Here is a 25,043-nt window from a genome sequence, read left to right as displayed (position 1 = left end):
AGTACCGAAATGTGCGCTGCCTTTCGGTCTGGTTACTACCGTTTATGTACCAGTATCTGGTGCCATGATGGCACCGGATACCGGTACCCATCCCTAGGGAGGAGTGTCCATCCTTTCCAAATGAACTTGGGAAAGGTTTTCCTGATTAACTGCAGTGAGTTCTTGTTGAACCCACACCAAGGTCAATTTTAGGAGGGAAGGGGGAAAAAGGAAAACAGCTGGAGAGGTTCCCGCTTGGTTGTTGTAAGACAAGAATAATGCATTTGGCCTGCATCACACCAGGTTTGAGTAACAGCTCCTGTTAAAATGCGTTAAACCTGCAGGAATACAGGCGCTTTCTCTGGACGTGCCTGATTCCAGACTGAGGCTATTCTTGCCTCTGCAGAATCCTGCGCTTTAAGGCTGGATGGATAACTTTAGTTTATTTGATGTAAACCTTAATATGTTTCTCATTAGAGCAATTTGTGGCTTCACTAACATGCAAGTGTTTAGTATAAATTGTTTGCTTGCCAGCATGTGAGATGGAGCACCGGTAGTAATGATCCAGGGCTTTGTTTTGCATTTGAAAAGCTGTTGTCTATTCTCAGTGGTGATCCTATGGGCAGTTTGCATTTATTCCGCGAGAGCTACAAGAAGAAAAGGCCCCACACAGTCTCTGTTTAGGTAGGAGTGTGTTGGAGGCTGAGAACTGTGCAAGAGAAGAGGGGGCCAGTGCTGCTGGGTTTGTTTATCATTGCAGTTATAGCCTTACTCTCAAGGTGAGGGACAGAGCATAATCGATTGCATGAAAAATGGGCAGACATTTGTTAGCGTGTAGGTGGTGAGAAGGACATTTAGTTTCTGCTGTCACAAAGGCTCATTAATTGTAATGTTTATGCATGGTAATGTTAGCCAGAACGCCCTGTGTGCCCTGCTTCGTGTCAAACAAGCAGCATGTATCACAGGAGAGCCTGGAGGGCCGTCTGGACGCAAGAGGCCGGTGCCACAGGGCCCATCTCTGCATCCACGGCGTGCCCAGTGCACCCAAGAGGTCCTCAACTGCTTTCACTCAAGATTTTCACCTACCTTGAGGGGAGTACTGCAAAGATGGAAAGTTGCTGAATGGGCCAGATTGCAATGCATCTCAGCTGTAAATACTTCTCTTCAAGTCACAATGTTTAGATGTGAAGACAAAGTGGCCAGTGGTTGTTACGGGATAAAATGGAAAAACGGAGCGTGAAAGCTTTATTTAATGTGTAAAAACAAACCCATTCCATCAGCTCCACCAAGAATTATGTCACCGCACTGAGCGAGCGCAGGAACATTCCATTACATTTAAATAACAGACTGTAATGGGGTCAGTATGTTTCAAACAAGGTGTTGATTTGGTCTGAAAGCCTAACAAACTAACAAACTACTTGTGCAGCAGGTGTGCAGAGCTATGAAAGTAGGTGAGGCCTGAATTTTTTTTACAGTTGCAATGGTTTTTAATCTTTGCAAATTCACACAGAGACAGAATAAAGATGAGCTTCTTACCAAGTGCGCATGACCTAGGGGTTAGGTTTACTTCTACCACTTTAAATGGAATATTCACCTATACCCAAACAGTATCTTATAACAGAAGTACCGTGAAATCAAAGTGTATGAGAAACATTTGTTTTATGGGGTAGCATCTCATAGCTTCTGAAACCTTACTCCTAGAGACCTTAGGTTCTTATGCTGCTGACACATTTTCTGTTATCTGTGATTAACTCAGTCAGTACAATATTACAAGAGCAAATGATGCCAAAAACAGATTAAGGTCACAGATGTACTAAATCCAAATTATACCTCAAGATATGAAAATACTCATGGTCACTTCACTAGTTGCACATTGATAGTACAAGGTGCTGAAAAACTCCTCAGAGATTTTGGTCCATGTTGCCATGAGAGCATCACACAGTTGCAACGGATTTGTCAGTTACACATCCATGATGTGAATCTCCACCACATCCCAAAAGTTACCGTGGAAGCCAGTGAACTAATTGTCATGTTCATGGTAAGCAACAATGTTCAGGCATGCTGTGGATTTTAAACAATGCTGAATTGGTACTAAGAGGGCCAAAGTGTGTCAAGAAAATATCTCCCACACAATTAAACAACCAGCAGCCTGAACCACTGATACAAAGGACAGTTTATACAAAATTGCTGTTTATATTATCTTCTGTTGAACAGCTTCCCATTCTTAGCTGATAATATAGCACCTGGTGTGGTCTTCTGCTTCTGCATGTTTACTTTAGTTACTGTTGTCTTCCTTTTAGCTCAAAACAGTCTGTCTATTCTCCTCTGACCTCTGGCATCAACAAAACATTTTCACTGAGAGACCTGTCACTCTGGATATTTTATGTTTTTCAGACCATTCTCTGTAAACTCTAATGGTGATATGTGAAAATCAAAGTAGAAACACTTTAGCCAGTCCAACATTTACAATCATGCCACATTCAAAATCACTTAAATGCCCTTTCTTCCCCATTCTGATACTTGTTTAGAACTTTATCAGACTTTAATGTACTACATGCCTAAATGAATTAAGTTATTGGCATGTGATTGGCTCACTGGGTACAGATATAGCAGTTGAACAGGTGTACCTCTGAATGTTTTGAGTATTTTCAGCATTGAACTGTGTTGAAATGTATGTTCTATTAATTTCAGAAAAAAGTAAATATGGCAGCACTATTGATGTTGATGTTTATAATCTGATAATAAAGCATTTATAACAAATAAATGATGACAAAGGACTTTAACCCAGGGCTATTTTAAATTCTTATTTCTGCTGTGGTCAGAGTAAGAAATCTAAACCTCTCTGATGTAGTCCACATGTTGTATCATTTGTTTCTGCAAGGCACACTCTCTAATAAGTGATTCAGCATTGAGCTTTCTTATACCTATTAGAATTCTTTTTCTTCTTATTAGGCGATCACATTTTGTAGGGGATAAAGATGCTTGAAAACTCTGATGAAGCTTGGTGCGTAGTCACTCCAGAAGCCCTTTGGAGCCTGTGCAGTAGTAAACAACTGCATTCTTTGTAATAATTATCGTGTGTTGGCATGTCTTCATCATAAGCATAAACTGAGTAAATTATGTTGGACCAGAGGCAAACATAGAACAAGTTATTTTTGTGCAGATAAGAATAAAGACATAGAAAACTGACTGAAATAGGGATGGTCAGAGCTATGAAAACCAGGAAACATGACATATCTGCACCTCTCTATCTAAACCCAAACACAGTTGTTGAGGTCTGCCTCGTCAGGATATATAGTTTTGTTTCTGGAAACGTGCATGTCAGGGATAAACTTGTTTTATTTCCTGGACCACATACAGCCCAATTTAATCAGAAGCAAGCCAGACCAATAAAACGACTTTGCTTAAAAAATAGGAATGTAAAGTACATTCTGAAGATATTCACCAGGGCCAGAGCCAAGAGCCAAAGACACTCCTTAGTTCATCTGTTTAAAAAATTACCAGACAGCAGGAAGTATTATTTCTTGAGAAGTTAATCTCCTTGTTTAATGAAGGATTTTATGATAAAAAATAAAACGTTAAAAAAGTTCAATGTCACAAATATAACCAAGCTTTTCCTTACATTACAGTTATCATTTGCAGCTCACAGGCACAAAAGCTCCACATGTAGGTTTTCACAACTTGACAACTCACTACACTAAATACTAATTTGTGTAAATACAAATTTTCTAGTTCTACAAATACATCCATACATTTTCACTTCTTTGTAGTAATTTTGACATCACCACAAAATAAATGGCAATTTAATTCTTTTAAGTAATGATAATGAAGTTCCTGTAATCTTTACACTTTGCAAAGCCAAGTGAACTAAATATGACACTTTGAAGTAACACTACTGGCCCCAGAGCCAGTTGTTTGACGTCACCAGCATGGAGTATAAGGACCCTGTACTTTAAATCAAGCTTAAAGAGTCTCTGAAGAGTGCAGTTCTTCAACCATTGCTTACCCCATGCCTAATCCAAACACATCCAGTGGTTGAGGAATGGCCAACATTTGATTGAGGAATGCTCTTTTATGTTCTTCAGAGACCTCTGCTTGGTGCAGGATACATGAAGCACTGGAGACAGCTTGTCTGAACAACAGGTGGCCAGCAGCAGTTTGAATACCACTTTGCCCATGGATGTATCAAGCACCACCAATTCTGCCTCACAGCCATTTTTCCATTGTGTCGCAAGTAGAAGAAAAACTACTGCAACCCAAAAAGCATTTTTCCATAGACCACTGTTATAAAACAGCAGGAACAATCAAGTTGAAGCAAAATCCTTTTGACTCTTGCACTTGATCAGTACCATGTCCAGCTTTCACTAATGGATTGACCCTCTGAGGTCTAAGGCATCACACGTGGTCAGCCTTACCCTATATTGTGAAGAAAACCCAAATCGACTCCCTGATGGCAACTTAGGCCTCAGAGCATTAAAGGCTTGTATTCAAGTACTGAACAGTAGTGCATACAGCTAAAGTCAAACAAAAACACGTAGCTCACAGCTTGGTGAGAGACGTAAGTCATCCTGCTTTCCAAAATTAGGATAGATATGCCATTAGGATAGACAACTGATGCCACGTTCCTGGATACCGAAGATCAGTCTTTCATTACTGTTTATGCTTATCTGGAGTCACCAAAGTGCAAAAGTTGCCAAGTGCAGCTTTAGACCTTTGAAATGTTTGGCTGATTGAACCCAAGGCCGAGTGAGCTGAGGATAATTACCCAATTGAAAATTAATACCATAAATTATGATGATGAATGGAACGCTGCCGGGGCTGCAAACAAGTCTATGTAATTGTACACAGATGGATGACTTTTAGCTGAAGTCCTCATCTTCTGACCACATGCACAACTGCAGCACTTCACTCGCACAGCTTTTAATACTCAGTGTCTTACAGCATGATTATTTCTGATAGTTTTCTCCTGGACCTTTTGGCTAGAAGGTTGGGGAGCACAGATTTAACACTGATGAAACTTTCATTGCTATAGTGACATAAGTGCTGCAGACATGGTCAGCATCAGAAAAACAAGGCTGGCTCAGAACATGAAGGAGGGATGCACAGCTTTAAAGTGGGCTGGCCTCGTCTGCTTTCTGAGTTGTGCGGTTTAACAGAAATGCAGATGGTGCATGTGTATATTGTGGGAAATGGATAAGAAAAATGCAAGGACGTGTCTATTCGGTTGAATCTTTTTTCTGTTTATATCAATCTGTCATTTTTTGGCTTACAGATGTGGGTAAATGTGTGTTGAGAGCGAAGAAAAACACCACATATTAGCATGAGCCCTCATCTGGTGGATGGAGGTAGGGGTGAGGAGGCAGATTAACCGTTTAACATCCACCGGGTTGGTTTGTGATGTTAGAGTTAAGCTGCATTTTAGCCAGAAGGTTCCAAAGAACAGAAGCTATTTGCTTTCAAATTAATTCTCTTACATATATTGTGGCCTTATAGTTCCATCATGTCCACACAGGCACATATGAACCTAACCCTCATTTTAAACGAGCAGCTAGAGATTTGATGGAACTTTGTAGAGGTAACTTGAACTATCATAAGGTAAAGATTGCATAATATTATAGATGTCTAAGCATGTACAGTGATCCTGCAATCTCATTTTAGATAGCTGCAAATTCTGGATTTTAAAACTGGAGAAGTGGAAGGATATTTTGATGAGTATCTGCCAGGAGGCTCAGTTAGTAAAGCTTAGACACTAAAAACTACCTGGTCAAGATTAGGAAATGATTTTCACTCCTCAGCAGTAAGCTTTCCCACTCACAAACTGTCTTTTTGGGAGTGAAAGATCAATCTCATCAATGTCATAACCTGTTATGTCAGGGCACAGACGCCAAATGAGCCACACCAGTGGTTTTAACAAAACTGCACCAGTTGATGCCCTGGGGATGAGAACGAGCTGGAGAACCCCAACAATTAGATGATTTCATGTAGACAAGTACTTGGTGGTGCTAGAGAGGAAGAACTCTATACATCATGGGATGACCACAGCGGCCTGAGCCTAGATGTGTTTTACTGCTAATTTTTAACAAACAAAAGCACACCAGTGCAAACCTACAATGATCTACCTTGGAGTGGGTATATCTGTGGGCCAGAAAAGCATTCACTTCCCACTCCTGCTGAGCAATAATGCTGGCACCAAAGTGCAGGGTATGACTTATGTAGGAGGTATTTTGGCATGTTTTGAAACACACAGAAGCATCATTAAGCCGAAGTAACTGCCACGTTTTTTGTTTTTTTCCCCCCTTTCCTTCTCGCCTCTATTCTCTCCTGCATCTAAATGTCACAAATTGCCTGGATTAGTCATGGCGAGAGCAGTACATCCAGGCAAGTCATCACAGGCAGCTGTACAATGTGTTGCGAAACTCCCTCACAGAGTGTTGTTTGCTTTGATTTTCGAAATCACAAGTGGTAGCTGTACAGCAATACAAGGGGCATTCCAACAGACATCTCATATGGATTAACATACAAATTAATAGACTGTTGACTTAACATTTATCAACTACGTTTTCCTCTAAAGATAAGAACAACCTGGATGATGAATGACCTGCTTTTGACTGTTTTAGTTTCATTGAATTGCTGTTATCATGTTATCACTTCAGTCTATCACTCCCATAGATAGGGCCCATGGGCGCCCTGCTGGTAGTCCAGATAGTAGTTTATCTTCTAATTTAATCCATGATAAGAAGAAAGTAATTCAGACTATGTGGGAGGCTTCTTACGTTTGTCTGAATAATAACATCAAAGTTCAAACATTATAGCAGTTAGTAAAAAGCAAATCCAAGTAAAGCTTAAATCCAAGAGCCAGGTCTCGAGCATCAAAGTTAAGCATCACAGTCTAGAGTTATGTAACAAAAGTCTAAACAGAAAAATCAGGGGCTGACGAGTGAAGCACAGGTAGTCCCAAAAGCTGCAGTTTCACAAGTAGCCACTTGAGGCTGGCTCCAAAAGCAGGTCAATAATTAGACTTCAGTGTTAAAATTAACAGCAGAAATAAGCATGTTTACAGTCTGGTACAAAAATGATTTTGCTCTTTCTTTCATAAAATCAGCACAACACTAAAATGTCTTTACATTTTTTATTAAGGCTTCAAGTTTGCATTATTCGGTGTTGCTATCATTTACTGGACCTCTTGACTGTTTCTTGTGTTGTCTGTCTTTGCAATGCAATTACCTGGCAAACAGCACCGCTTACTATGTGTTTAATTGTTCCAACACTTTGTACTCTCCAGCTTTGGTGTGTAAAATTCTAATTAACATTGGTATGTTACCAACATCCTTGTAGAAATAGGTCTTTTGGTAACTCAGTAGTGAGGGAGTAGTGCCATCTATATAGGAGGGAAAAAAATATAATTTATTAGCTGGAAAACTGCCAAGCTAACTCATGATACAGATAATATTAGCCAAGAGAAGGAAGTATATGTAAAGTACACTTATCTAAAATGTTACTACAAGAAAAAGCTACCGCATCATGTAATTGAAACTATAACAATCTATATCAGTAAAACAGCAGGACTAGCTCATTTATTTTACAGTTCACCTAATGGCAGGAGGGCACAGCCTCAAATTCTCCCATGGATTTTAACTAAGAATTCACAAAGTGTTCTCGGTCTTCCTAACATTGCTAATGTTAGTTTTACTAAATAGCACATGTTAGCTGATAATTGTTATCCCTCATCAAATCCTCTCAGATATGGTCATGTCAGGCTCCAAACCTCCCTCCCTCCACCAAAGAACAACAAAAAAACAAACAAAACCAAAAAAATGGACATAGCAATTCATAGTTTTTATGTGACAACAGGGTACTGGGTCCAAGTCCTTTACCCTCCAGGTATCCTCTGAATGTCTTTGAATTTGCCTTAGCCTAAATGCCAGATAGCTACTGTGCTATCAGAATAAATCATCTCTGTTTACTGAATGTGTATCCAGAATGGTGTAGATTATGGCACCGACATGTGATCACACCTTCTTCTATCCCTGCCATACAGACGAAAATCACAGCTATCCCTGCTTCTCTTCAGCAACCCAGGCTTTCAGTGGAAGCTCATTTAAACTGTGGGAATAATTTAACTGACACTAGAAACATAGTCAGTCAACTTTACTGTTATGACATGACACTAATGTGACCAGAACCTTTCTGGGCCTAGACTGCAAATTTCTGAGTAAACAAAGCATAAGATTTACGTGTGGTAATAATTGAAAAATAGGAATAGGTGATTTTACGGTGGTTAGAGCCATCTGTTACGGTCTATGTGTATGCTCCCACTGCTCCTTCCTCCTTCATGGTGTCCCATTGTTGTCTTTAAATGAAAAGCTTATCATTTTTCATTTAGCAGCCTACTAAGGGGAGGAGTAAATGTGGAGGTGATGTCTAAGGAGGTCATTACAACTGATAAAGGCTATTCAGCAGGCAAATATAATTTGAAATGGTTGGCTGGATAAACTGTAAGATGTTTTTTTTTCTGATTTGCACAGATTATATGGTATGGTATTTTCTCTTTCTTAAAGCAAAGCCAGTTAAAAGTCAGATTCTGTTCCTGACATAGGTTTGATCTTTTTAAAATAAAAATTGTAAAATTATTATTCTAGGTCTCTTGACAGCAGGTCTCTAGGTCTAGGTCTCTAGGTCTCTGGAGGAAGAGCAGGTCATCTAATTGTGTGTTGGACCCAGGCAGTAATTATGATCCATCCAACATTAAAAGCCAGAACGTCAGTTTCAGTGATTATTGGGATCATGCACAGACTGATTGCACAGAATCACCAGTCAAATCTGATAGAAACCACTTCATAAACTCTGACTTTGCCCCAAAATATGGTTTAGAAAACTTTTCCCCCCATGCAGGTTATACTTCCACTGCAAATGCACAAAGTTACACAACATTATGACTTCATTAGCAGCTTAGTCAATTCAGTCCCATGTCCATGTTAATTCATGTTATTGTTTTATTGTCTTTGCTTGCAGTATCCTAGCAGACCAGCAGATACAGGATACAGCTGAAACTGGCACGAAACTCTGCTGTTTTACATATTTTAGAGCAACACGTAGTTCGTATATTTCCAGATTTGGCTGTCGATCAGCTCTTTGGGGGCAGGACAACCACTGTCTTTAGCATTGTGGAATTTCTCCCAATGATTTCTATCCAGAATTCATGCAGTGCCATGTCTCCTCCTTCCAATGTTTCTGATATAATACAGCTCCAAAAATGCAAAGAGCGCTATCCATCTTCGTCAGAAACACTGTAAAGAAAAGGTCATAAATAAGATACGCCACTTTCAGTTCTTGGAAGTCTACACACACACACACACACACACACACACACACACACACACACACACACACACACACACACACACACACAATCATTCTCCAATCACCGATTGGTGCAGCAATTATGATTTTTCCAAGACAATCTTTCTAAAGATCTTCTCATGGAAAAGTCAAGCACACCTCATCCATCATAAAGGACTTCTCATGAGACTTTGGGCAAAGCTAAATGAAACCTTGCAGGCCGTTGCTAAATAAAATGATGCCAAATCAAGAAGCTCTCCACTCTCTCCCAGTGTTACCTGACAAAAAGCAGGTGTGCTTGTTTCTCCAAACCTTGACAGTGTTATAATGAAGCTTTTTTTTTTTCAGCGTCCGTCATGCACCTCATCAGCGCACGGCTGACGTCGTGTTCTGGAGCAGATCCAGTGTTTAGCCAGGGCTCGCTGGTGACAGATGACTCTAAATGAACATATATGTTCATTCTGCCAGGGCCAAAAATGCCCTTTCAAGGCAATACATGCACATTCACCCCCAGATGCAGACTGTGGCTTTAAACCCTGGTGAATATAGATGGATTGGTGGTCTTTAAGAAACTCTGTTCTCCTGCAGGCCTATAAGTCCAAATATTTAGTCTTTCTTGTGTAAGTCACACGCTGTTAAAGCACCAGAGCCTAATGGGCCAAAATGCTCTTGTTTGTAGGACCTTTTTTTTTTAGTATCCATTTCTCTGCTCTGTTCTCAAATGGAAAGTCACTGTAGACCTCTCCTCTTGCAGCCTTTCTTTTGTCTCGCTCAGTTTTGTTGGCTTGCTGCTGTGCTGACGGTAGTTTTTAGCAGGCCCGTCACGCTGGATGGGAGGCTTCCCCATGCATTTGAGCAAAGCCAGGTCTCGTCTGGAGAAGAAAAAGAAAACAAGCCTCCTGTCTCCAAAATTTGGAATTTGCTTTAGCAACCACCTATGCACAAACTGTTGTTGGATGCCATCAGCCCATAAAGCAGTCTGTACAGCATCGCCTCAAACACAGCCCTGCTTGTTAAACCTTCACCATTAATTTAAAATGTTAACTGAGGTGTCATCTTTAAAGTGCTTCAGAGAATCACTTGGCCTTCTTTTGAGCACACATCACCACTCTGGCATGCAGATTGCAGCACAGAGGTCTGAGTTAATGGATAATTTAACTCATGAGCAATCTGAAGTTGGATTATTTCTGATTTGATTATAACTCTGAGATGATTTACAGTTTTCTTTCAACATCTTTATTTTTCATTTCAGCTTTTGCACCCAGTAAATTGTGTTTTTTCTTTAAAGTGGTACCATCTGTCACTGTCCATCCATCCTGCACATGATGTACTAAACATTCTGCGTGCTGTTGCAGAACATTTTCTCTTGGCCTCAGTTCAATGAGAGGAAAATGTCTAGGTGAGCGGCGTCTCTTGCAGCAGAGACAGCTGTAAAACACATTTATTCTATAAGTTCAACTAGGCCGTTCCTCTCAAAGGCCTCTGTTTGCTATGTGCACACTTAAAATCAAATTAAATCCTCTGTTTTCTTTTTCCTCTTGCTCTACAAGGGCTGTTAACATCACAATGGAATGTAAATTGACCTCCATTTAAATAGAGGGATTTCACACCTTTGCCCTTATCATTGGATATGGGCAGGCTGGGAGGAGGGAGGAGATGGACACTTGGGGCTCAGCAAATTGACTTTAGCCTCAAGTGTTAAACTGAGCTGGATAAGGAAAGTGTTCCCCAGCAGGTTGCAAGTACAACAAGCACAAACAGAGCAGTATTAAATCATCAGCTCCCCATTTGATAAGTTAATGTACCCAAGAACTCCCAGAGGCAGCTTATCGGGTATTTTCCTTCAGAACCTTTCTCCTGCAGAGATAATTATTATGAATGAAAACACTATTTCCTGTCTTTACTTGGGAGGCTTCTTATCCTCTGTGTCTCGGCGTGTTCCCTGCAGGACATTTTAGAAGCAGTGGAATTAAAAGAAAACCTCTAAATAAGTGTTATTATTATCATTATTATTACTCACTAAGTCTTGGCTCAGACTCTTAAATTCAAAATCCTCAAAGAAACTTCAACCTTCAAGGAAATAAAGTGATATAAAGTAATAATAATAATAATGTTATTTTTTACTGAGTTTTTTGCTGAGTTTTTGCTGAGTCAAAGATGACACCCAAAACTGTCATGTTTCTTCAATAAAGTTATAAAAGTCGATTTTTTTTTATTTGTCTATCATATTTTCTGAACCAAATAATGTGTGCATCAGGCAGGCATTACAGTGGATATGCTTTAGGAGATGATCTGGGTTTGTGCTCCATTATATGGAAGAACATAAATTGCCAAAAGAATAAATGAGTTAAAAAGAATACAACAATGAATACGTAAATATGTACAGGTGTAAAAATGAAAGGAAAATAACAATAGATGAAAATAAAAGAAAGGAAATGCATTTGGAGTTGTTTCTGCGTTTAGGCTGTTTCAGGCCTCCGTACAGTAACAGCTGATGGCAACAAGCTTATAGAGCTGCTTTATTTAATATGAATGAAATCAGGATTTCCTCACATTCGGGGATGCGAGGGGCTCGTGTTGTTCCCTGCACCACGTTCTTGTTACAGGCATAAAACAAACCCAGTGTCACACTTTAAAGCTGTGCAACTTCTAATCGAGCTTATTCCTACACCCCAGTCAGTCTGAAAGTATTCCCAGTTTATGCGCACATATCCAAATATATTTATTATTATTATTACTTTATATCGACAAATGAAGCGCAAAGGGAACGCTGGGGAGTCTCCCGGAGAGTTTTTACACACGCGGTCATTAAGCGCTTTGACTGACAGCCGAGTGCCAAAAGGCGCAGACGCGCTCCGATTGGTCAGAGCGCACTTTACAACCCCCTCTTGTTTCCGAGCACCGCACAGTCTCAGCGCATTACCTCCCCAAACTCTCGCAGGAGCCGCACGCAGCCCAGCAGCGGGACTACAGCCAGAGGAGATAGTGGACTTATTGCAGAGCGCCTTTCTCCTGCGTCGCTGTCGCTGTGCGTTTCTTCATGAACTGAGTGTTGCCTGGCACTCCGGTTAGCAATCATTCAGTGGCTGCAAAGACACATCATGAGCTCTACTTGTGAGTGCTTCTGCAGGATGTTCCGGCTGCTGGTGACGGTGGCACTCCTGTCAGGGTGCAGGGCGTCAGAGTACGAGTACTTGCCCTGGAATACGCCCGTCTACGGCAAGTCGCCCCAGTGCGTGGACATTCCGGACGACCTGCGGCTCTGTCACAACGTGGGCTACAACCGGATGATGCTGCCCAACCTGCTGGAGCACGAGACCATGGCCGAGGTGAAGCAGCAGGCCAGCAGCTGGGTGCCTCTGGTGCACAAGAACTGCCACCCGGACACGCAGGTCTTCCTGTGCTCGCTCTTTGCTCCCGTGTGCCTGGAGCGGCCGATCTACCCGTGCCGCTGGATGTGCGAGGCCGTGAGGGACGGCTGCGCCCCCATCATGGAGGCCTTCGGCTTCCCCTGGCCGGAGATGCTCACCTGTGACAAGTTTCCCGAAGGTGAAGTGTGCATTGCCATGACGACACCCAACGCCACGGAGGTTACAAAACCCACAGGTAACTCACCTAACAGCAACTTCAAAAGGTCAAACACACACACACAGACACACACACACTGTATATTTGTGAATAAATGTTTGACAAGGAAATATGCAAATTAATAGCTGAATATTTCCTGGGCATAAACCTGCCATTTAAAAGGTTTATTAACATGTTGTCTATATGATGTATTTATTTATTTATTTATTTATTTATTTATTTTTGTTAAATAAACAAACTTTCTCAAGGTGAAATTTAAATGTAGAAATTTGAAGTCAAACTTCAATATAAAGTTGAAAACCTTTTAAGAGAATTATACTTTTTATATATATATTTATATATTCTGTATAAATAATATATTACCCCTGCAACCCTGATAAGGAAAAGCGGAAGAGGACGGATGTTTAAATAAAGAGTTCAGGTGAGGGGTTTATATTAAAAAATTTTAAAGGCATTCCCTTAAAATCCCAGTGAAAGAAAACAATCTTCAAGTTGTCTCATAAGGAAGAAGTTGAAAACGAGATATTTTGCAGTGTAGCTTGATGAATAAATATTCATTCTTTGAATCAGTTCCAATTTCTTAATATAGTATTAACTACCTAACCCTGACTAACTTGCTCACTTAGAAAACAAACAGCCAGCACTTTTGCCACCGTGTAAAAGACGACACCCGTGCAGTTAAATGGGCATGCAACTGTTGTTTCAGGGGTGAAAAGTGTGTTTGCAGATGCAAATCCGAGCACAAACAAAGCAAATGCGACCTTTTGGGGGAGCAAATTCAGCCATGAAAACCTGGATTTGATCCTGTTTTAACACCCACCACCCCTCATGTTTTTTAAAGAAAGTCTATCACGTTTACGTTTTCCTTTCACTCTATAATCCCCTGGCTTTAATGTGCAGGTGAAGTTGCTTGCTATTGACAACGAGTGATGTTGTAATATTGCAAAAGCTCAAACAGATGTTAGTCATTTATTTCAAGGTGTTCGCTGAGCTGGAGGACAATGCTGGGAGGAAGTCAAGCAGCAAAAAAACAAAGAATAAAAAGGTTGGAGGAAAAAAATGTGAATACCTTAATATATTTAAGCCCTGTGCTCTGGCAAATGTTGTGCATCTGATGAAAAGATGGAGATCTGGAAAATCGGCGTCCAAGTTGACGTCGGGAGGGCGGTTTGTAAACAGAGCTTCCAAGGACATTCTTTTACCCCTATCATCTATCACTAATGGGTGCTTTGGTGCAGATTCCCCAAGACGCTGCATCAGCAAATGGGGTTGTAGAGGGCAATAGCATTAGTCCAGCAAAACTGTCTTCCAGCACTAACCTCTGCAAGCCAAGTTGAGAAATGCCAGAGAAGCCCATAAAAATCGCAGAAAATAACAATTCTCTGGATGATAAAGCTGAGAGCAAGGCTGCAGTGCCAGGTTCTCTATCGGTTGCTCAGGCGAGGTGAGGTGTACGCCGAGGGGTGGGGGTGGAGGGACTACAACTGCCTCATTCACTTGAACCATAAAGTTAAAGGGGTGGGGCCTCTACTTATATTTCAATCTAAAGCCCCTTACTGAACATGTTGGCCATAAATGGAGGGACTGTGGATCTTCCTGCGATAACACAGAGCTCACTGTATCTTTGGGGGAGAAGGGACGTGTTTGTGAGTGTGTGTTTTGTCGGGGGGGGGGGGTTGTTGCTGACTGACATAGTGGTATGGATGGAGGCCTGTTTTTCTGAAAAAGACTCCTTTTTCAAGGTAAGACGAAGGGACCACACAGAGCTCCATGCTCTCCAGACTTCACCTGTTATCATTTGTCAGCACTGGGGTTAAATAAAGCCAGCCTGTTCCCACAGGTCGGCTGAAGCTCGGCTACTCAGAGTTTTGTTTTCTGGAGAGTCTCTCAGTATCTGATCTTCAGGGTGATAAACATTAACAGAGGCAAGCTAATCTCCTCAGCTGTTAATGATTGTTAATAGAGGCCAGCTAACAGTGCTTGAATACTGCAGCATAGGGACCCGTGATAAGTGATTTAAAGATGAACCAGGCGCTCAGAGGCAAAGGGACCCAGTGACTCTGTAAACATTGTCTGTTTTCACAAGCTCTTCACACCCGAGCGATGCTTTCACAAGCATTCGTTAAACACATGTAAATGGACAACTGGAAGAGAGTAGAGTGCTGTTACCTTCCCCTTTGGTTGATCGATCCAGGCCCACAGTGGGACACCGCAGTGTAGTCAGGGTTAATGTTGCAAGGACGCTGCGATCGCAATGCAGGTCCAAGTTTGTTTGGAAGGTCGGCTCAGCTGTTTGGCATGAAACGATCGTTTGTGGTATTCAAAAGAATTGAAAAATTGTGTCAGTAAAAAGTTTGCAGATATGCCTCAACTGAGTTACTTTTTAGCAAAAACACTTTTTGGCTCTTTTGGGATTTTTGTCTTTGAGCTGGCTATTATACACCTCTACACCATTTTTAAACTCTGGAATCTCAGAACATTCTTTTAAGGTTGAATTGAATATCTTTACCATTTATTCCTTCCATATTTCTAATACTTTTTTAAAGGTGTATAGATGAGTGTTGAGCAGATGCATTTTGAAAACTGCCTTAGTGTAGCAAAAAGTAAAGAAGAGCGGCTCTTAGTTACAGCTGGCTATAAAAGCTTAAGGCATTCCTCACTGACATCAGGTCATCAGAGTGTACGAAACCCAAGGGAGTAGGTGACTGACTACTGACAGTAAACAGGATCTGTGCATCCTCAGAGATGTTAAGATGCGTAGAAGTCTGCAGGATAACTGACTGAAGTTGAATATGAGCACTCCTGACCTGGTCACCAAACGGGCAACATAAATTCCATTTGACATTTTGTCTTCTATTTGCACCGATTTCTTGTCCAATTGTTTCTTTGTTTTTTTTGTGTGTGTGTTTTCATCCACAGGTTACTCTCCCATCTGCCCTCCATGTGACAACGAAATGAAAACAGACACCATTCTTGAGCACATGTGTGCCAGCGAGTTTGGTAAGCGGAGTCCCAACACCCACAAAACACAGACAGTTGGATGCACTGCATAAAATCAAAAGAACTCTTTACTGTATTTCCCATCTTCAAAGTTCATAAAGTTTTATAAAGTGTGCAACTTTTATTTTTCCCCCCATAGTACACTGTGTCCTGGCGGTACTTGGTCATATTTGGCAGTTCAATTTAATGTGACGTTTTATCTCTTGGTTAGATATACTATCCCTGTCTGGTCTGGTGGACCATGATGTTCTGTGACTAATGAATTGGGGTCATTGAAGTCTTTAAGTGGCAGATCTTTGCAGTTGTAAACTGGGATGTTTGTTCTGTTGTCTGGGCTGACTGATGTTACAGATTACCTTCTTCATATCCTAAATGGAAAAAAAAGTTAATGATAAACCATCTCCAAAAACAATTCTTAAATGCTAATACCATTTCTTCATGGAAAAAGATAAGAATTTGTTTCTCATTGTGTTGACATTGGGTGTTTGACTTGTGTTAATATTCTGCAACTGTTATCTTGTAATATAAAGAGCCGAGGTAGCTGTTCTAGTGAACTGGTTCTATGGTAATAAAATCTAACTGAGCTGGAAGGTCTTTGAGTGAAATAGTTCATACATCTAAGCTAATATAGGCTAATAAATATTCTATTTAATACGTGGTATCACTTTCAACAAGAAATTTCCACATTAGCACAACTAATATCCTGGTTAGCATTCAAGAGTGATAGGTGTTCTGAAAACTTGCTCTCCAACATTTGTCTGTTTGTTTGTTTTGTTTTTTTTAATAGAATTTTAGCGTTCTATTCATCTATAGCTTTTTCTCAAACTGTTATTTTAAATCTACAAATGGTCAACTGGAAGGGTAGGCTAACAAGAACCATTAGCAAGCTTAATTGCTGTAGTTGTAAAACTCCAGTGCACAGGCCACAACTTAATACAATGCAGGAAACCCTGCTGGGTTATTGTTGGAGAATTGCAACACAGAATTATTGGGTAAATGAGAATTAACACACGTAATTATTTGCTACATGCAAGGCATTGGATTTTATTCAGATGTTAAAAAAAAATGCTCGTGTTTACTTTAGTGTTAGCTTTATGGATTTAAAATTTTTAGTTCAGGTTGTTAGGTGATTTCCCAAATACAAACCTGTTTCCAACAAAAATGGGACGCTCCTTAAATGTCATTCCTAGTAGTGCATGGGTTTTTTATGTTTTTTTCCATAAACATGAAGTGAGTAGAAGCCTGATTGGTATCACTGTTTTTGGTCAGAATAAGATCTGAGTGAAAACAGAATGCAGAGAATTACTAGCTAGTTTCAACTTGCATTTATGGACACAGTGACGGACTGTGTTTCCTTACAAAGGTTTTCAGAAATGAGCCTGTGTGGTGATTTCTGCCAGAGAACTTGCTGTTTTAAATGCATTGCTTCTCGAGGATCTAAAATTCACGGCTATTCTCAACTGAATGGCTGACGAATAGCTCAACTGCCAATTTTTGGCCTTGTTTATTGGGATTCTTCTAGATACTTTTAATCTTTCAATCATATTGCATACCAAAGATATGAAATCTCCAAATGTTTCACAATGTTAGGTTGAGAAAATTTTAAATTGTGGAGCTATTTTTCCCATGAATCTAATCTTTTAAGGGAGAAGTACTCTCCGTCTTCCCATCTGAATTTCAAGAAACCCATTCTGGGATGTTCTTTCTTACGCCAACTGAATCTAGTATTGACAGTTAAGTCAGTGTCTCATGTTCCACCTTGAGGGTTCTTTGCCATTACACAACTTTTCCAGTCTTTCGTTGACCTTTTCTCAACTTTGTAAAACATGTTTCCTGCTGAAAGACAACACAATTTCTTATTTTCTGCAGTTAATATGTCAACTTTTTACTTTAAGAGTAGTTGTAAGATCAAAAGCTTGGTGATGATCAGAAGATCAGTTTTAGAAGGATGTTGTTCATTTTGAAAGGCCATTCTTCAGCTCTGCAGTCATGTTCTGAGGTCGTACCAGAAATGTTCTTTTGGAACATTATCAAATCTAAAGACATATTCTGAAGGGGATTTGGAAGTGGGTTTTGAACACGTCAGAGCCTATTTGGAAATATTAAGAGATGGCTCAGAATCTGCTGCAGCCAGCTTCACACATTCTTTTCATTAGAGGATCCTCAGTCCAACTTGAATGGAAAACAACATTAAAAAAAAAAAACAGGAAGGAAGGACGATCTTAAGCTGATGAGGGCACTTGTTTTAATTGTGGAAATTTGGAGGTCTTACATGAGGAATCCAGTATAAACCATATGTACTTAAAAAAAGGAAATTGAAAGCTTTGAGTTCAATTAATAACACAAACACAGATTGAACTGCAGACATGAGAACGTTCAGAAATAATACACACATGATGCACACAAGATGCAAGTTGTTCTACTTTCATCTTTTATTCACCAAAGCTTGTGGCAGCACGAATTCCAGGTGCCAGGCTAAGCAAACATAGACTGGACGCACATTGAAAACACACATTCTTCCAGTTCTCAAGAAAAAGTTTAAAGTTACATTTGTTTAACAAATTGCATCGGTGTTTATGCTGCGGTGATGAGACTTGCCCCTTTGAGTCTGCGTCCCGGTTTGCCAAGGGAGCGGGCTGCATTATTGGCTTGTTTCATCTTGGATGAAGACAGATGTTGTTTTGCTTGCTTGTCATAAGTCACCTAACCAGCTGACATATGAGGATACACAGACAGATTTAGTGTCAGGCTGAGGATGAGACCTTGTTGCTTGTGTTGACCCTGCGAGGGAGGGACATAGTCTGGAATGCAACAAACTTCTCTATTGCTTCAGTATGGCTCGATTGTGGCGGGTAAACGACTAATGCGTAGCCTGACACGACACAGCACTGCAGCTTGCCAAAGATTTGTTTGTTAATTTTTTTTTTCAGCAGACCGACGGAATTCAGTTTTGGTCTGGAGAGAAATGCTATAAATACATCCAACAGCAGCTAAACAGCAGAAGCTAAACATGAGTTAATGCCTTGTCTTGAGCAAAAAGGAAAATGTGCAGATGGAAATATCCCACGCTTTAATCATTATGTGTTTTATCCCACAAGGTCATCCCGATATCTTTCTTGAGTTCCAAAAAAAATATTTGGACAGTAAACTTTAACAAGGCAGCATCTTAAATCCAAGCCTGTTTTGTTTGGAGAAGACTGCAAAAATAGATGTGATGGATTTCTTTGCTTTTCTCAGTGGAACACAGGGATGGAAAACCATAGAGGGGCTTGAGGGATGAACCAGAGACTGAAGCCTTTGTTAATCTGCGTGGACCAATCATGTGTTCATTAAAAAAAAAAAAAAACTCAACCTAGCAGTGAATTAGAATTTTTGTCCATCTCATTTACTTGAAGCTGCAAAATGAAAGATGCCAAAAATAGTGTCTATCATGCATTGCACTGCAGTGCTTCCCAGCATTTAAATTGAGCATGTTTGATTTTTCCATGTGGTTTGATAAAAGTGGAGAATTCTGTGGTGAAACTTTTGACTTGTGTCCCCTGGATGTGGAGTTTTTCTGGCACAGGAGGAAGGATGGCTGTAAGTTGTGTGTTGTTGAGCTAATGCATCAGAGTTAGAAGAACGAGTAACAGGTTTCCCTGGTGAGGACAAATATCGCTTATTTCCCTGAAATCCTCATGATTAATATAGCTGTTGGGCATGTATTTATGCACACACGTCCTATTTGCCGCACTCAGCTGTAAATGATTTCAAACATCATCACAACATCAGCTTTTTCTTCCCACTGCAATTTTTCTCCGTGCTTAAGGTTTTATGGTACCTCATTGTCCCAAAACCTCCAGAAGCCCTTCAATTAAATCTCCTCGGCTTCCAACTGTTCACTTTGTCCTTTTCCGAATTGCTCCCTCCCTTTGCTGATGTGATAAACAACAGGGCATTCCTGTGCTGGATGACTGTTCAGTCTAGCTTGGACCACTTGCCATTATTGTGAATGAGGAGCACTGCTCGCCCTCCTGCTGGGTTTATGACACGTTGGGCACTTAAGGATCCCATTAATACATCTGACCCAGCAGAGGTAATCGAGTCAGGTTTCAGAGACAACATCACAAAAAGAAATCTTACAATAGAAGTCATTTTATTTTAGTGTGCTGGCATGCGTAAAAGCATCCAAATCACTGACAGTATATCTTCCTTTTAACTTTTGTACTGTAACAAAGGTGCAGCATGCACATATATTTGATTCCACTGAAGACGTTCCCATTTTATTTAAAGAATCGTCTATTTTTGACTCCTAAAAATGAAAACCCTTGTTATAAGCTGCATATATGTACTAGTTCTGACCTTTTGGGGTTTTTTTTACACTGTAAAACTGGTGGGTTAATACCTTGACACTGGAGTAGGAAAATAATTAGTGACAGTAACTTTAATCTCTTAACATCCAACTAATTGACAGTGGACTTTTACCCAAAAGTCTTACTCAAATAAATATCTTGTCACAGGAAAACTGTAAGGCCCAAATGCATCTAAGAGCATTGTTTGATCTTCTGATCCAGGAAGGGCTTCTGAAAACACGGTCACGTCAGTGTGAACATATTCATAGCTGTTTTACAGTTAATATGCTAATGTTATAGGTTATGACATAAGAATTAAGTGGGCAGATTTGAGAAATGCTTTCTCACAGAAAGGCTATCTTCTCTTTTCTTTTCTTTCTTTTGCTCACTGTATAAGATGAATTTATTTTTTTGTTTGGTAACTTTAAAAATTGAAAATATTTTAAAAACTAATGTAGGAAGAAACACAAACAAGGGCAGTTTCACTGACCATGAGAAAAGAAACACTGTTGTCAGTTATTTGATCATTTGAACGTCTTATTGTATTCTGCTGCTGAAGAGATTAAGCCCTCAAACAACGCGAGGTGCAAAGAAAGTTCAGGGCGTTAAAGGATTATCGAGGTTGGAGGATTTATCAAGATGAAGTCCTTTCAGTGGTGGGCCAGACCTTTTCTTTTATTACACACTAATTATGACCGCTGCATTTTGACTTCTCTGAACACTAAGCCCCCTCACAGAGACTGTTTGACGGGGGATAAGTCTTAATCCGTACCATGTGCACTGTTAATACAGGGGGAGGCTCTTTATTTATTTATTTTTCAACACTTTAATTAGCAATTAGCAATACGAGTGCAACTGGAGAGCAAGGATCCAGTACAGGTTTTTCTGTCTACTATAATTCTGTTAAAAAAGCAAGTGATCTGGTGTTTAAAATCGTGGAGAAAATTAGATTGAAGCCTAAGTTTGTTCTCTTCTTACTGGAGTGGGGAAATGCTTGGTCAGGCTGTTCCGCTACTGAAGGTCACAAGGCTTTATTCCCAGCTTGATCGTGATTTATCCTGACACAAATGTCAGTTAAGTCAGACATAATGCACCTAGATATACTATATGACAAGTCATAATGTGTGTGTGTGTGTGTGTGTGTGGGGGGGGGGGGGGTTATGGACATTTGGACCACCAAAGTCCAACTCGTGCTCTGTTTCAGAGGAAACTTAGAGATTAGAAGGTTGAATAGAGTTTAGTGAAAGATCAGGGGTATTTTGGTCTGAAAAACATACTTGGACTTAAATGAAGGTGAAAAAAAATTATATTGCATTGCTAATTGTGATAAAGATATATGCTTTGTCTATATTTACACCTTAACCTCGTAACATCCGCCAGGTCACTAGTGATGTGTTTGTGATGCGCAGGTAAGAGGCTGGATTTTAAGGGAACATTTAGTTTCTGAAACATTGGTTGTTCACCATGTGGCTAAAATATAGCCTAACCCTAACCCTATGTGGTTCACTATTGACAAGCTGGAAGCCCAGCGCAGTATTCCTGAGAATTTATTTGTGCTTTGTTTGTTTGTTTGTTATGTCGTGAAAAGCAGAAAAATTAAGTGGCTTTGTCCATAATTGGATTTGGTCTTTGAACATCAGAAGTCACTGAAAAAACATACCGCATTATTTATTAGTATTAGGCTAAACCCCAGAATTAAGAGGATCATGGATAAGTTCTTTTGCATGAACAGGATTTGCAACAATGCACTGTTTGTGGGAAAATGAGTTTCAGTCTATGTTAATTAAATTACTTATGTATTATTAATAAACGGTGATCCAATTTTTAATCAAACATGAGTAAACAGCAAATTGTATAAGGCGGTATCTTGGCTAGCTATTCGTCATTAATCCATGTTATTGTGCAATACTGTTGACCTGAGCCACCAATAGTATTAAGATTATGAATGTACTTTGATTGTGTATGCATTCTGAAATAAAACACACATTTTTGTGCTTTAGCAGTCGTGCGCTTCACACGACTTTTTAACCTCATTCTTACTGATTATTCCCATTATTAGACTTACTGCCACACTGTTCAATAGTTGATTTGAATAATGGGCCCATGATGTACATAGACCACTTTTACTTAGCAAGTATGTTATAAGTGCTACTACTAAAATAAACATTGCTACTTTGGCAATGTTAAGAGTGTGGTAATGTACTTCATATTGTATTAAGTATGGCAGCGATTGAGACTATAACTGATTCAACAAGAGTTTTTTATTAATGTCAAATAAAAAGTATTTTCCCATATACTTCTATACAACAGGAAGTCATGTTTTGCAAATTGAAAATGCAAGTTTAAAGCACCAAAAACATTCTCTTAAAGTTTAATATTACACTCATTCTATCATTGTACTGTAAAGAGTACAATGATATATTTTTTTATGGGTTTGATTCCTTGAATTTTAATGGTTCTCATTTGGAAAAATTAGTTGTGTATATGAGGTAAAAATGATTAAGAATCATCTGTAAAGGATGGGGAACCATAGTGGCATGTTTCCTTATATCTGTTCTATTATATCTATATCTATTATTGTGTTATTGTTTTATTTATATTTTGATATTGCTAGGGATGATGCAATGATCGGGGACCATTCTTAATTTCGTTGTTCTCATGAGATTGACAATAAAGTTTCTGATTCTGATTCTGATCACGGGAGACTGACCTGCCTAATATCCTTCATGATGATTAATTTTACTAGTGCACTACACTACCAGGAGCTGTCAGACGCAGCACTGTACAACACGTTGAGTTCAAAATGACATTCACATTTTAGAGTAAACTCATCTTTCTGTTGTTCCTCCGCCCACAGCTTTCAAGGCCAAGATCAAGGAGGTAAAGCGAGAAAACACGGACCGTAAGGTGATCCTGCAGAAGAAGAAGAAGATGTTGAAACCGGGAAACCTGAAGAAGAAGGACACAAAGAAGTTAGTGTTGTACTTGAAGAATGGTGCTGACTGCCCCTGCCAGCAGCTGGACAACTTGGGAAACCAGTATCTAATCATGGGCCGCAAGGTTGATAAGCAGTACCTCCTCACAGGCATCCACAAGTGGAACAAGTCCAGCAGAGAGTTCAAAAATGCCATCAAGAAAATGAAGACCTACAAATGTCCCGTATTTGAGAATGTTTTCAAATAATGTGACCTACCCCTTCATCACTGGTTGCATCTCATCATACATATGAACTTGCACAAGCATTCACAAACTTTCTGTTGTTCTCTTAATATATCTTTATGTCTTTGTACATTTGCAGATAGCCGATACTGTGGACTGTCTGTCGTGTTATGTTGAAGATGTGACGACAGGGTTGGGTTTTCTTTTTTTCCCCGCTTCAACTTAAAAGGACATTGTAGTAAAAGCCCTACCTTGCTGAAATCATTTCCAGTATATAGATACTTCATTCACATGCTTTCTCAAAAGGTCTGTGGATTTGTTGTGTATTTTGGGAAAATATACATACTTCTTTTTTTTTTTGCTAGCAATTAGAGGAGATGTCTAACACCACTTTCCAAGAATGTGTTTTTGTGTGTGTAAATTTGAAGCTAAAGCCAGTAAACTGTTAGCTTACCCTTTTTTTCTGAAAAAGGAAGAAGAAAAAGTGTTAGCTCAGCAAGAAGGAAACTGCTAGCTTGTCTCTGTCTAAACCTTTTAATAAAAGAAAGCATAAACTGTCATTTTACATTGAGTTTTCTGTGTATTACAAATAAAATGTATTATTTTAAACAGGGGTAGAGTCAAGCTAGCTGTTCCCTTTTACTTTAAGGCTTTGTATTAATGTAGGCTAACAATCTGCTGGCTAACTGTTATAAATACATCCAACAGCCTTTTATAAAATGGCTCTTTCTGATCATAAAGAAACTCTTAAAATCAGTGTATTTTAAACTTTAAAAGCCAATAAAGGTTTGTTGTAGAATATCTTATTGACAGAAGTCTGAATATGCTGCCATGATTATTCTGTCTAACTGAAGACTGCACTATCAGCAGTTATGAACATTTCTCTGAAGCTCATTCATTTCATCATTAAACATTGTTGTTTGAAATCCATAAGAGAAGCATTAACACCAATCACAGAGTAATTTGTAAGCCTGGGTGGCAGATTACTTGATTTTGCCTTTTTTAAATATTTCTTTTTATGTTGGTATACGTTTAGTCTGCAGTATTCATTATTCTTTGGTCATGGAATACGCCTTGTAGTCGTACAGTTTTGCAAAACTTATCAAAGAGCAAGTATTGGCAATTCTGTTTTTCTCGTTTGTTCTGCTCATGTTTCATTTTCAGCACTCTATTATTGCAAATTGGAATGTCAGCAGTACATTGTTGCCTATTACATGTACATACAAATTTTACATAAATGTATAAAAAAAAAAAAAAAACTAAATGTGTTGCCGAGATTATTTTCTTGATTGTTTTTTGTCATTCATTTTCTTTCTGGTGGTTGGACCAAAACTTGGTTCAGTAAAATATCTTTAAAATTGAAATTCTTGGTTTCACGTTGTTACTAAAATATGAATACTGACATTCCTCCAGTGTTATCATCCAGTGAAAGATTTAGGTTAAATTTGTTTAAAATTTGAGTCTCTCAAGAAACAGATTATTTAAATCGCATTGCCACCCCAGCCAAGTTGGCTAAGTAGTTATTAAGTGAAATTAACAGGTAACCTTTTTGTATTTTCAGATAGATTTTCTTTCTTCTTACAGAAAAGTTGCTGTCTATCATGCAAACTAGAGGTGACTAAGGCAATCTGCTAGTGACAAAAGCAA

General features: G+C 39.4%; 1 protein-coding gene across 1 annotated transcript; it reads left to right on the top strand.

Moving 5' to 3' along the window:
• The first annotated feature begins 12,217 nt into the window (after positions 1-12,217).
• On the top strand, positions 12,218-24,660 carry sfrp1a (secreted frizzled-related protein 1a). The gene is made up of 3 exons (XM_086313467.1): positions 12,218-12,924; positions 15,826-15,906; positions 23,095-24,660. Exons 1-3 carry the CDS (start codon positions 12,420-12,422, stop codon positions 23,418-23,420), a joined length of 912 nt encoding a protein of 303 aa, XP_086169593.1. The 5' UTR covers positions 12,218-12,419; the 3' UTR covers positions 23,421-24,660.
• Positions 24,661-25,043: the final 383 nt, after the last annotated feature.

The sequence above is a fragment of the Aulonocara sp. 'chitande type north' Nkhata Bay genome, linkage group LG12, assembly GCF_057382095.1.
Source record: "Aulonocara sp. 'chitande type north' Nkhata Bay isolate Kocher_YH1m ecotype deep benthic linkage group LG12, A_spYH_male_GT1.1, whole genome shotgun sequence".
Taxonomy (NCBI): Eukaryota; Metazoa; Chordata; class Actinopteri; order Cichliformes; family Cichlidae; genus Aulonocara; species Aulonocara sp. 'chitande type north' Nkhata Bay.
This window is presented reverse-complemented; position numbering and strand designations above follow the sequence as displayed.

Coding starts and splice junctions, on each gene's coding strand:
- sfrp1a (XM_086313467.1), top strand. CDS start 12,420: ATGAGCTCTACTTGTGAGTGCTTCTGCAGGATGTTCCGGCTGCTGGTG. Junction 12,925..15,825: donor GGAGGTTACAAAACCCACAG/GTAACTCACCTA, acceptor TTTCATCCACAG/GTTACTCTCCCATCTGCCCT. Junction 15,907..23,094: donor CATGTGTGCCAGCGAGTTTG/GTAAGCGGAGTC, acceptor CTCCGCCCACAG/CTTTCAAGGCCAAGATCAAG.